This window comes from Cynocephalus volans, chromosome 11, assembly GCF_027409185.1.
Source record: "Cynocephalus volans isolate mCynVol1 chromosome 11, mCynVol1.pri, whole genome shotgun sequence".
NCBI lineage: Eukaryota > Metazoa > Chordata > Mammalia > Dermoptera > Cynocephalidae > Cynocephalus > Cynocephalus volans.
This window is the reverse complement of record NC_084470.1, coordinates 5,618,625-5,632,332: the sequence shown is the minus strand read 5'-3', so window position 1 is coordinate 5,632,332 and position 13,708 is coordinate 5,618,625. Positions and strand designations below refer to the sequence as shown.

General features: G+C 38.3%; 1 protein-coding gene across 1 annotated transcript in view; it reads left to right on the top strand.

The window, feature by feature from the left end:
* STK17A (serine/threonine kinase 17a) overlaps positions 1-6,708 on the top strand; it is a 33,449-nt gene extending 26,741 nt beyond the window's left edge. Inside the window, exons 4-7 of the mRNA XM_063115104.1 lie at positions 1,714-1,840; positions 4,993-5,041; positions 5,125-5,304; positions 6,105-6,708. Of these exons, the coding sequence (XP_062971174.1) occupies positions 1,714-1,840; positions 4,993-5,041; positions 5,125-5,304; positions 6,105-6,429 (681 nt within the window). The 3' untranslated portion in view covers positions 6,430-6,708. The remainder of the gene's footprint in view (positions 1-1,713; positions 1,841-4,992; positions 5,042-5,124; positions 5,305-6,104) is intronic.
* The last annotated feature ends 7,000 nt before the right edge of the window (positions 6,709-13,708 follow it).

Here is a 13,708-nt window from a genome sequence, read left to right as displayed (position 1 = left end):
TAGTGGGGAATTTGTAATTTGTCAGTACCGATGGTCCTCTGCTCACCTTTGAGAGTATTCTTAATGGCAGAAGACAGTTAAGTGCGGACCTTTTCTGAAGCAAATTTTCCTTTCAAATCTCATATTTTATTTTAAAAATTCTAATGAATTTTAAGGTATAGTCCGTAATATATCTGCTTGTCTTTTAACGTGAAAGTGTCTTAGGTTATTCTCCATTGGGTAAAAATGACTCCAGCGACATGAACCTCATTGATTCTGGGGCTTTGGGTGGCCTTGCGCATCACCATATTCACCTCCACCCGGCTGGAGCGTGTGTCTGTGCTGATGAGCAACCCCTTCCAGCCGCAGGGAGAGCACAGAGCATCAGCATCAGACTTGCATTAAGGAAGACTGTCCGGTTGTATAGTGGAGGACGGGTTCAAGGGGGAGAAACTAGAGACTGGAGGATATTGTGGTGGCCTGGGTAAGAAATAATGAAAGCCCCAACTTTAAGCAACAGGGACATTGAATTTGGAAAATGGAATTGGCATGCCTGGTGACTTCACTAGATGTGGAAAATGAAGGAGACAGGACACTTTAGGGTGATTCTCCAGTATTTCACTTGGGCGTTGAGATTGGGAATATTGAGGAGAGGAATTGGTCTGGGGTTGGGGGAGGAGCTGCCTAGTGTGGTGGGGAGTTGAGGGTGTGGTGTGTTCAGCCACATGCAGAGGTCTGATTTTAAGGGGATGTGTGAGTCTGGAGAGGGCTTAGAGTAGGACGTCGTCAGCATATAAGTAGGCGCTGAAGCTTTGGGAGTAGATGAAATTGCTTAAAAATAGAATGCAGAGTGGCAGGAGAGGTCCAGACGTGAGACATCTTGAGCAACACCAGCATTTCAGAGGAGGGCGGAGAGCTGGCTGGTTAGCTCAGAGTGTGGCACTGATAACACCTGTACTGACCTCTATACCAGCCGGACACAAAAACACAAAAAGCAGACAAACACACAAAAAAGTTATTTGTGACTTTTCAGTGTATGAGCCTCCTCCCTTCGTAGTAACTTTAACCTTAAATCTGAAACCAATAAACATTTAAGAAAAAAATAATAATAAAAGGGCAGAAGATTCTAGAAAATAGGGATCTGTAGAGGGAGGAAGAGATCCAAGAGTGAGAAAACAGAGGGAGGAATTTCAAGTCTGTGAGGATGATGGACAGTGCCCGGTGCCACAGAAATCAGTGCATGCACAACAGTGCCTGAAAGATGTCCAAGGCACTTGGTGGGTCTTTGGTTATTAAAGTTACTGTGATCTTAATGAGGGCAGATTCAGTAGACAGTGCAGAACAGATGTGGCTGCACTGAGAAGTGGCCGTCGACTTGACCGTGCATTTCAAGAGGCCAGGCTGTGAGGGAATAGCAGGGAGTGTGTGCTGGCGAGAGGCAGAGTCATGGGCATGCCTTTTGTAAGTGGTTTGGTTTTGTTTCTAGTATAGGGGTGGAAACATATTTATATGCTGAAGAATAGCAACTACAGGGGAGGAGGTGGTTTGAAAGAGTACTGGCCTGCTGCCTTGTGCTTGAGATGTATGTTTTAACAGTATCTAACAAATGACTGCTCACTGTTAAACTCTCAGTCTCACTCTCACAGGTGAAATTTGTGTGTGTTGTGGGTTATATGTTTTTTGAAATTTAATCATGGTTTCATTAACTTGGGTTGGGGGGGCATTATTTTTTAGCCTCAGAATATTCTGCTGACAAGTGAATCTCCATTGGGTGACATTAAAATAGTTGATTTTGGCCTTTCGAGAGTAATGAAGAGCAATGAAGAGCTCCGAGAAATCATGGGTACTCCTGAATATGTGGGTGAGTGTTCATAAGACTGGGAGGGTTTTGTGTTTGGGGTCAGACGTCACCCTTGTTAGGGAACCCACATGTGGCATGCTTCATGGTGGGGGAGCCATCTGCTGTATTGAAATTCTACAATCAGAGATTCATTCCTTTGGATTAAATTTATTTACTCATTTCATTTCTATCCTTTTATCTATTTATTTATCTATCTGTCTGTCTGTCTTTCTGTCTATTTAGTAAGTAAGTAAGTAGGTAAGTAGGCTGGCTGTGATTAAATTTAAAAATGGAAAACTTTCAAGAGTAAGAAACCAAAATGGTAGTCCCTTTCCTGCAAGGCTAAGAGAATTTGAAGTGATTATGTCTAAAAGGAATAGGACAAGATGTTCTTAACAAAGTAGGATAGCAGCTTATCTGAGGATGGGAGGATATTTAAGAAAGGACCTTTAAAGAAATTCCAGTTGGTAACACAGATTTGATAAAGGAATTGCCAATCCTTGGGTTTCATAGAAGTGTGGGGCAGAGAAAGCACTCAGATGGGTCCATTCAAGGGTGAGGGCTTCTGGCGAAAGGCAGAGGAAGCGAGCAGCTGACATGATGCACCGCCAGTTCAGGTCAACTAAACAGTGACTTGTCTTTGGTGGACTGTGAGTAAGATGGGGGTTTGAAGGATTAGTGGTTTGAATGATGTTAAAAGCAACAAAGAAAAGGTGTCTGTGTTAGAGTAAGACCAACGGTTGGAATATTAACATTTAAAATTCGAGTGGTGAAACAGCTCTTTGTAATTATGAGGCCTTGGATGTAGCTCTGGAAAGGCAGTTCTGTAGACTGGGAAGTCAGGAAGTTCATGGGCATGAGTGTGGAAGTGGAAGTTGCCCAGGGTGGTGGCAGGCCTAGGAGAGGAGCAGGAGAGCTGCTGTGTCAGTAGATGACAGCAACATGATGGGGTGGACATGGCTGTGGCTGGGCCTGAGGGCAGGTAGTGGCGCGATGTGGGCAGAGAGGCAGTCTCCATTCTAGAGGGCTGGGGGTGGGGTAAGTGGGTCTTCTTTCAGGGAAGAGGTCAGAGGAGCTGAGGATGTTGGGAATTTATTTACAAGAGAAGAGGGTTCCAGAAGGCACAGGAGGGCAGATAGGGTTGAAGAAAACAAAGCTGTATGGCAGTGATAGTACATAAAGTAATTGAAAGTTTTAAAGTTCTGCAATTTGAAAATAGATCCTTAATTAGGTAATAAAAGATGCCATAGGCAGAGAAACAACTTTTAAGTATTTTTGCATGTCTTTAATGGACTAGAATACTTAATTTACAGTATGCTGACTGATATGCATTATGACTACTAAGTTTTAAGAATGTGACTTAGTGTTTCTTTGGGGAAAGCAGCAGCCCAAATATTTTAGCCAATTTTAGTGGGTAGCATTGTAAGCTAGAAGACTGCAGAATTAAGGGCTTATGAGCTGAAATACCAAAATAGTAATTATTGCCCTGAATGAGGTATTTTTTTTGTTTGTTTTGTTTTAGTGCTTTCTGTTCTTTGGTAAATTCTAAATTTTTCTACCAAGAACCTTTCCCCCGCCCAGACAGAACTATCTTCTGTTTTGTACAAGCCTGATCCAAAAAAACTAAAAACAATTTTGAAAAACAAAGGGACACTCTCCTTTTTGTATCCCACAGCCATTTCACACATACAGAAACCAGTTGTGATTTCTGGCTCTGTTCTTGCTGCCTGTTTCAGGTCCTTACATCTCTTTGTACCTTGGATTCCTCTGTCCATGAAATGGGGCTAGTTATGGTACCAGCCTCATGGGGAATTGTGAGGATGACATTAGATTTGCTGTATAAAGCTCTTAAATCAGCATTCAGCACATTATGTGTCCTCAAACAAGTAAACTGTTGTTATTTCCTATGTCCTTTCTCCCCAATTTTTTGCTGTATGGTCTTTATTTTCTTATCTCCCCTTCCAGTAATTTGGATGCTATGCATTTTATTTTTAATTTCCTAGTCATTTTTTTTTTAAGTTTTAAATACAATTTATAACCTCTGATTTCTCATTTCAGAAATCAGAATTAAGGAAATTAGCATACCAGACATCTCCTTCCCAACCTCTTCTTCCTCCCTTACGTCTATGTGGGTTTGTTTCAAACCAATAATGGATATATGATTTTGAGTGTTTAGTTTTTTCCTAGAAATAGGACATTTTTATTCCTTTTTTTATTCTCATTACCCGTGTTTTAGTCTTTGATCTATTTTTATGTGGATTCAATACTCATTGCCTGTGTTTTCATTGTTTAGCATCCCTATTTGTATACTTTTGTGAAAAATCATCTTTGGTTGACTAAATTGTGAGTAGATTTTTCTTTTCAAGGAGAGTTTTCATAGTATTCCTCCTGAGTCCTTACATATTTAAGATTTTTTTTAATGTTTAATATTTTTTATTACTTTTATGTGTGACAGCAATTTAGTTAAGCATTATCAAAGCATGTTATTTTTCTCAACTCTGTAGATGCAGCTCTGTTGCCTTTGTCCGTGTTGTGTTTCATCTGAAGACACCCAGTTTTTTTTAGCTGACTTCTTGTTAATGGGTATACATTTTAAAAGCTCACTCTGGCTGTATCATAAAGAGTAGGTCAGAGGGGTGGGATGGATAGTTGGAGGCCCAAGTGAGAGAGGAAACTATGAGGGAGAGGGGTCAGTGGGGAAGGAGAGATGTGGATGGCACGGAGAAAGATTTGAAAGCTGTAATCTACCACAAAAAAGTGTAGGACCAAGGTCAAAGGTTCAGGTTCCCTTAACCAACCAGCCGCCAAAACCAAAAACGAAACAAATAAAAGCTATAATCTGATAGGTATGATGCTTGATTAGATAGAAGGTGTGAAAAGAGGAAGATATCAAAAATTGTCAGTTTATATTACAGTGTTAATGCATTCAAATATTTTCAAAATACCCACAACAATGGAGGGTGGAAGTATGAAAAGTAAGCTAGTTAGTTTCGAACATCGAGTTATAGTTTATATTAATTTATATTAATTTTATTTATGATGTTAATTTATTTCATTTTAGCCCAAACCTTGATAGTGCCTTATTGGATCTAATGCTTGCTTTAATTTTTTTATCTCTAAGAGCAAATTAGGAATTTTTTCCTTGAAACTAAATGTTTCCTTCTGTTTTTTAGCTCCTGAAATTCTTAGTTATGATCCTATCAGCATGGCAACAGATATGTGGTAAGAATTATGAAAAATTGATCAAATTGGTTTCAAGAAATGAATATGATACTAATTTTTCTTACATTTTCTTTCTGATTTAGGAGCATTGGCGTGTTAACATATGTCATGCTTACAGGAGTATCACCTTTCTTAGGCAATAATAAACAAGAAACATTCTTGAACATCTCACAGATGGATTTAAGTTATTCTGAGGAAGAATTTGATGTTGTGTCTGAGTCAGCTATTGACTTCATCAAGACGCTTTTAGTTAGGAAACCCAAGTAAGTATGAGTTAACATTGATCTTTCTCAATTTGTGAGTGATCTGCTCCAAACAAAAGTAGTTCAATAACTGAAACACCAACATGAAAACACAAGCATGCAGACATAAAACAGAGGGAACCCCCAACCTTAGGCTGTACTGACCAGCACCTTGAAAAAAAAAAAAAAACCTGGATGAAACCCTTGGCTTAATATGTCTGTTGAAAGAAAAAGTGGCAAAAATGAAAATATGAATTGCATCTCAGTATAGAAGGATTTAAACGTTAGTTAGCAAAAGCGTGTTATTGCAGATGCATCATGCAGTGAATGGCACTCACAATTGATGGGTAGAAACTAACAATGAAATGACAACTAATCGCCTGGCAGATATTTTCTATCTATTGTTGGTCTCTCCAGGGCTTTTCAAAGATACCTTACTTAGGGCCGGCCCCGTGGCTCACTCGGAGAGTGCGGCGCTGGTAGCGCCAAGGCCGAGGGTTCGGATCCTATGTAGGGATGGGCGGTGCGCTCACTGGCTGAGCGTGGTGCAGACCACACCGTGCCGAGGGTTGCAATCCCCTTACCAGTCAAAAAAAAAAAAAAAAAAAGATACCTTACTTAAAATATTATTTTTCAACATTGTGGGGAGTTGCACCCAAATTCTAAAACTTCTATTTTATTCAGGAATCACAATAAGATTTTTGCCAACTCTTCATACTTCCCAAAATTTCATACAATACAGTACCTTATACTCTATACTCTAGTTTTTAATTAAAGTTTTAGTAGGTTGTCTTAACTGTAAAATGTGTATCTTTGTGTAGAGATCGAGCCACCGCTGAAGAATGTCTAAAACATCCGTGGTTGACACAGAGCTGTATTCAAGACCCTTCTTTCAGGGTGAAAGGGGCATTAGAAGAAGCAGATGCCCTCCAAGAAGATGATTCTGTGTGTGAAATCAATTCAGATACTGAGAAACCGGAAACCAAGGAATCATCTGTAACAGAGGAGTTGATTGTAGTTACTTCGTATACTTTAGGACAATGCAGACAGTCTGAAAAAGAGAAAATAGAGAAAAAGGCTATTTCCAAGCGATTTAAATTTGAGGAACCTTTGCTACAAGAAATTCCAGGAGAATTTATCTACTGAGTATTTCCCTTTAGAACTTTAGGATTTCTACATTGGAAATGTTAATATTATTTATGGACCTCTGACCAAATGGTACATGCACTGAAAGTGGATAACCAGGTATCACTGACACAAACAAAAATAACTTTGTCAAACTTGTGGAGTTAAGGTAAATCAAGCCAGATTTATAAAACTGCCAACCAGGAGGTTTAACAGGTAAAGTTATTTGTTTCAATATTATTTTTAAGAAGGGAGATGTTTCCACCTTTTGTTTGTTTGTTTCCACCTTTTAATTCTACATCCTCTTTCTCCAGAATGAGAATTTGTATGCAAAGATATTTGTATTTGCTTTCTTTAAAAATACAAGTAAAAGTGCCAAAATTACATTTCTTTGAATCTCTTTCTTACTATTCATATGTGTATCTATCTGCATGTATGTATGTTGATATCTTTACTAAAATTGATACTTTTTCACTTTGGATTTTTTTTGCAATTTTAATTTAAATAGATACCTTTTAAATTTTTGAAACCTAGAATAACATCCATTATAGTTTGATGTCTTATTTTTGTATTTTATTACTGCTTTCATATTGATTTGATTTGGCCTCTGTTGTCTTTGTTTTTGCCTAATGCTTGTAACCTATCAGTGAAAAATCCTGGCTAATTTTTTTCTCTTCAGTGTTGCTAATAAGAGAGGTGGTGACTTTTTACGTCTGGAAATGATTCTGGTTTTCAAGGTCAATGATTAAGTAACCCTATACTATTAAACAAGTGTCAACCTTTCAGCCAAGTCCCTCATCATACTGCACTCATCTCCACCCTGTCACAGCTACATCCTCTCCAACCCATTGCCCCTCCCCTATACTTGTCACTTAATTTTGGTCACTTGCAGGTGTGAGTTTAATCTGATTGTCAGTGAAAAGATGCTATTATATTATTTTTGCCCCAAAGTTAATAAAAATGAGAAAACTCCCAGAAGATGCTTTATGAATTTTGTGTTTGGTAACAAACTGGGGAAAAAACATAGGATTTAGTCTGAACACACTTCACTTTTTACGTTGTGCTGTCACTCTGCACAGTTTTTCTTACTACACCTTGAGGACCAAGAAATCATGGATTTATCCCATAAACCTTTCTGAGCAGCTGCACATGCCAGACACTGTGCCATGTGTTGGGGGTACAATAAATTGGTGATCTCATTGCTTTTGAGGAACATATATTCTAGCTGGAGAGACAGTAAGTGTCACGGAGTATTAGGGAATGGTGAAAGCTATGATGGTTAGGTATCACCTCCACTCTGCAAATGAAAAAATTAAGGCACAGAGAAAATCTTCCTAATCTTTCCAAGAACTGTTTGGTGGTTCTTAACTCTGGAGCCTGAAGGCCTTTTCAAGATCATTTGTGAACGTTTCCTTTTAATTAAGCTATATTTTTTAGATCCCTGGGTCTGAAAAAAAAAAATACACATGACAAAAAGTTATGAGTTCAGTACCACTTTAAATATGAATTTGATTCTTTATTGTCACTACCTCGTCACATACCTTAGAAGCATATCAGACATTTGGCCTAATGACAGTGTTTGGTATGCGTAGACTTGAGAACATATCCAGCCTCAATGAGAGGGCTTCATCAAGTTCATGGAAAGATCCATATTATCTTTTAATTGTTTTTCCATGAACTGTTTCAAGTACCTTCGCATTCAGCCCCCACCCATGCTCATAGGGTTTATGGCCTAAAAGTTGGGAACACATTGCATTGGGGTTAAGTTTCTGTACCCAGGTTACATCCCCTGAAACCAGTGACCATGTTAATTAAATCCTGATATCAGTGCTCTTCCATAACTAATGAGAAAGTTATTTTGAACAGTATAATAAAAAATGTGGCCAGTTTTAAACAGGAATGGAGTAGAAGAAGCTATATAGTCCTTCACTTGTGTTTTTTTCTAAACAGCTTTGAGCTGTATTCACATGTATTTTTTAAAGTATGTTCCACAACTAATTCTCCATGATTTTTTTGGTTCTGAAGAAAATTTGCATCTAAAGACCCCCCCCCCCCAAAAAAAAGAATACTCACTTTCCTCAACCAAACTGCCTTCTTTCCTTCTTACTGGTGCGTTATTCTCCAGAGGATAATGGACATAGAGTCAAGGGAGATGACTCACCACCTTTGAGATCTGATGCCTGCCCTGCTGGGTTTCAGAATCGTTTGGGACCCGTACCCTTCCCCCCCTTTTTTTGGCTCATTTATCCATTTTGGACTGATGATTTCTGTTTTATGCCTGTTCCCCCATTACGTCTTGGCAGTAGATAACTTGTTTGATTTCACAGATGAGACTTTGGACTTTTGAGCTGAAACAAGTTAAGACTTTGTGGATGGAATAAATGTATTTACCTGTGAGAAGGACATGAACTTTGAGGGCCAGGGGCTGACTGCTATATGTTAAATGCATCCAACTAAAGTTCACATATTGGAAACTTGACCCCTATTGTAACCATGTTAAGAGAGTGGGAAATCCAACTATGGTAATTGAAAGTTGGGGCCTTTAAGAGGTGATTAGATTGTGAGGACCATGACCTTGTACATAGATTGAACCATTCATGTAGTGATGGGTGAGCTTCTGATGGCTTTAAAAGGACAGCAAGTGAGGAGGTTAGCTCTGTCTTGCTTAGCCCATTCTTGTCATGTGATAACCTGCTTCTCTGTAAAGCCACCACCAAGAAAACCCTCACCACATGTGCCTCCTGCACCTTGTACTTCCCAACCTCCAAACTTTAAGAAATAAATTTTCTTTATAAATTACCCAGTTTCAGATTTTCTGTTGTAAGTTTGAGAAACGGACTAATTCACTCTCCCCCTACAGCAAATCCACCTCCCCACTATTTTATCTTCTGCCATAAAGCTTGCTAGCCTTTTCAAAGGGTCTCCTTCTAGCCTGATTCATTTCCTTCTGGTAAGCAACTCACCAGCGTGGTGCGGGCGACACCAAGCCAAGGGTTGCGATCCCCTTACCGGTCACAAAAAAAAAAAAAAACTCAGTAAAGGCAAAGCCAGAAGTAAATAGAGAGTTTGGTGTGGCAGCTTGATGTGCAAAAAGTGTGATCTAACCAAGAAGCCCTGGCATATCTTTAAGAAATGCTCAGTAGTCAGCAGGTGAATACTTGTCCTCTAAAGAAAAAAACATGGTGGTGTATTTCCCAGTTGTTTCAAAAACAGAATTATTTTAACCTAAGACATGGCTGAGATCTAGGACTAGATTCTAATTGGAGAGACACACAAATAAACCAGTGATAGCAGAACATGCCCTTAGTGGTTTGACTGAACTCCAGTAGTATTTGTGAAGGTATGTAAAAGGTATAGTTATAAAAGTAAATTTTGCAAACTAACTGCAAACTAGGCCACTTTGTAGGACCACCTTTTTGGAAGATTCACGATTCAAAACAAAGTAGGAAGGACAAGATGGAGTAGATGCACTTCTCCCTGTATTTCCACTAGACACAGCTAAAAACCCTTGGACATACATGACGTAAACTTGGGACTATCCTGAAAGATGAAGGCCGACCAACTAGGAACCTCAGGACCCAAGAAATGACATAGCATTGAGTTGCCTGTGTTTTCTTTTACCTCACGTATCCCAGATTGCTGAAGAAATCAGCAACTCAGAAACACCAACAGAAGCAGACCACAAAAGTCGAGAAAAGCCTGCTTTCTCCAGCCAGAGGACCAGGAAAGGGGCAACCTAGAAAGACGGAGAACTTTCTGACACCAAGTGCTCTACTCTAGCCAAACACCATGGAAAAACCATGGCCCCAACCCGATACCTCATCAGCAAAGCCCAAGTGGGGAGCCTAGACTTCCTCCCTTGCCTGTGTGTAACAAGGACCCCCTGGAGTGGTGTCACATGGGGCCCAGTGGGAAGCTGAGGCTGACATCCCTGCAGGATGGTAACAAGGCCCACTCCCATGGTGTCAGAGGAGGCCACGTGCGGAGCCTAGACTTCCTCCTGAAATGTTAAAAAAAAAAAAAAAAGTTTGGAACATCAGGAAGAACTGTGGAAAGAGCAAAAATATAGGTAAATATAATAGACTTTCCTTTTCAAGTTTTCTAAATTGATGGTGGAAGCAAAATGTATTCACGTAGTCTGAAGTACACGTTGTTTGTACTTCATAGATTTATCAAGTCTTAAAATCAGAATCCTTTGGACTTTTTGAAAAAGATTTTATGTTACACTCATAATAAGTACATTTAATAGAATTGCTGTATTTGTGAAAATGATGTTTTCTTTTAGCTGACCGCTTTGTAGTTTGCTGCACATCCTTAGCTGCTTTTGAACCTTAAATTTTGAGTTTGATGGTGCTTTTTAAAGAAGTCTTTCAGAATATACTTGTAGGTGTATTGGTATTTTTTGGTTTATATGATATAAACAGAGCATGTAAGAGCCTTTAGAATATTAGACCAGATGAAATCTTTCTATTAATGTCATGCCAGCTAGCTCTGCACTTATCCAAAGCTGTTAATGTTCATTTTTTCTATTACCAAACTTATAAAGGACTAAACAGTACTATTGAGCTTATTGATAGAGTTTATAAATTCAGTTTTACTTATAATTCAGCAATGTAATATTTTGGTGTAATAAGTTGTTTATGAAATATGCAAAATGTATAAGTAATTTTAATCAATTAGAACATTGTATATAAATGTTCTTATATTTTGTTGTTGTTTTTACATGAAAAGTAGGGGAAAATCTCTCTCTAGTAGTTACAGAGGAAGAACAGATGCCAGTTGTGGAATCTCTTAAACTTTTCCAACGGACCTCAGTCTGAAAGAAAATTTATTAGAGAAAAGGTTATAAAGATCCCTTAGAGAAAGTTAGGTGATGAATTATAGTCCTCAGTAATGTGAGGGGTGTGTGTGTGGCTCAGCCCGTAGAGGCCCCATATGTTTAGAGGTAATAAATACCAATACAGATAATCTTATATAGGGGGAAAGAAGATTAGACAAAGAATCAACAAATTAATCCTAAATACATTTAAGCTCACACTTGTAGAAATTTGAATTAGACTGATAAAATAAAAATAGCCATATATATATATAGTTCAAAATCATCTACCACCTAGTACCTTCAATTTGTTGTAGAATTAAAAGAGCTAGATTAAAAACCTTAAATTTAACTTCAAGAGCCTTAATCTCCAACTATTGTTTTGAGGGAGAGAGGGATATAATTTACATTTAATGAAATGTACAGATCTCAATCCATACAGTCTGATCAGGTTTGACAAATACAGACATCCTTTAACCCATACTCCTATTCTGTGGCTGATGATTCACTTTCTTTATCCTCAGATTTGTGTGGCTGGAGTCACACAGCGTGACTCCTTGACTCCTGGCTCTCGCTCAGCGTGATGTCTGAGATTCATCCCTGTAGGTGCTTACGTCAGAGTCTGTTCCTTTTTATTGCTGTGTACTACTGATTGGACACAGCAGAAATTATCTGGTATGTGGTGGTGTCTCCTGTGGTTTAATTTGCATTTCCCTGATGACTAGTGAGGAGCACTTTTTCACGTGCTTATTAGATGATTCTTTTTCCTTTTCCTTTTCAGTGGGATAGTAGAAGTTCTTTACATATTTTGGTTAAAGGTCCTTTGTCAGATTTATGTGTTACAAATATGTTTTCCCACTCTGTGGCTTGCCTGTTTTCTCACAGTGTCTTTTGATTGGGAAGATTTTAATTTTAGTGAAATCTAATTTATCAATTTTTGTTATATGGTTGATGCTTTCTGTGTCCTCTTTAAGAAGTCTTTACCTACCCAAAGGTCATGAAGATATGATCTTGTTTTTTTCAGAAGCTTTATAGTTGTAGCTTTTATGTTTAGGTCCTTGATCCACCTTGAATTAATTCTTTTGTGTAGTGTGAAATAAGAGTCAAGGGCCTTTGTTTACCATATGAATGTTCAGCTCTTCCAGCACCATTTGTCGGAGATCTTCCTTTCCCCATTAAATTGCTTTTTAGTGCCCTTGTCTAAAATCATTTGACCATATACATGTCAATCTACTTTTCTGTTCCATCAATGTTTACTCTTTTGTTAAAACTTTCAAAGTTTTGATTTCAGGTAAAGTAGGCTTTCCAATTAATTCTTTCTCAAAGATTGTTTTGTTTATTCTAGGTCTTTTGCATTTCCAAATAAATTTTAGAGTTGACTTGTCAATTTCTACCAAACTACCCCCCCCCAACAGCCTTGTGGGATTTTGATTAGGATTCATCAAACCTATAGTTCAGTTCGACATTTTAACACTATCAAGTCATCCAGTGCATAAACACAGTATGTCTTTCTATTTATGTACTTCATTTTAATTCTCAGCAGTGTGAGAAGATCTTGCACATCCTTTGACTTTATCTCTTTGTATTTTATGTTTTTTGATGCTATTGTTTAGATACTCCTCATTTTTTATTTATTTTTTGTTTGTTTGCTTTTAATACTCCAGATCTTCCAATGCTCATTGTACTTAATGAGAAATATATTATAAATTATTTAAATAATTACTTTTCCTTTCTTTTGAAACTTTGTTGGTAACAGTGGGAGTAAGTCTGCTGAACTGAAATTTATAGTAACAAAACTGGAAGGAATAATACCCTCCTGCAATTTTTTCAAATTAGAGATGAGATAATGTAATCTCAGAGGGAATATGTGATTTGCCTAAGATCTCACAGCTAAGTTACTGGCAGAAAAAGGATAGAATCATTGAGGTTTCCTGACTGTTCAGAGTCCAGGGCTTTTTTTTTTTTTTTTTTTTTTTTTTGTCGTTTTTTCGTGACCGGCACTCAGCCAGTGAGTGCACTGGTCAGTCCTATATAGGATCCGAACCCGCGGCGGGAGCGTCGCCACGCTCCCAGCGCAGCACTCTACCAAGTGCGCCACGGGCTCGGCCCAGAGTCCAGGGCTTTTACCTCAGTGGATACTACTTTTGGTTACATTTTAACACCTGTAACACTATACTTTTTAAAAATTATTTTTGTGTAACTTAATTTTCGGGGTTTTTTTAGTGACCAGAGGTAAAGTAACTGCGATTAGGCTAGTGCAGAGGTCAGCATACTATGTTTATATTGCCTGTTTGTAAATGAAGTTTCACGCCCATTCACTTACATTTTGTCTATGGCAACTTTCACACTAAAACTGTGGTTGAGTAGTTTTAATGGAGAGAGACTTATGGCCTGTACAGCCTAAATTATTTACTGTCTGGCCCTTTACAGAAAAAATTTGCCAACTCTCAGGCTATTACAATCTAAACACATTTCTAAAAGATA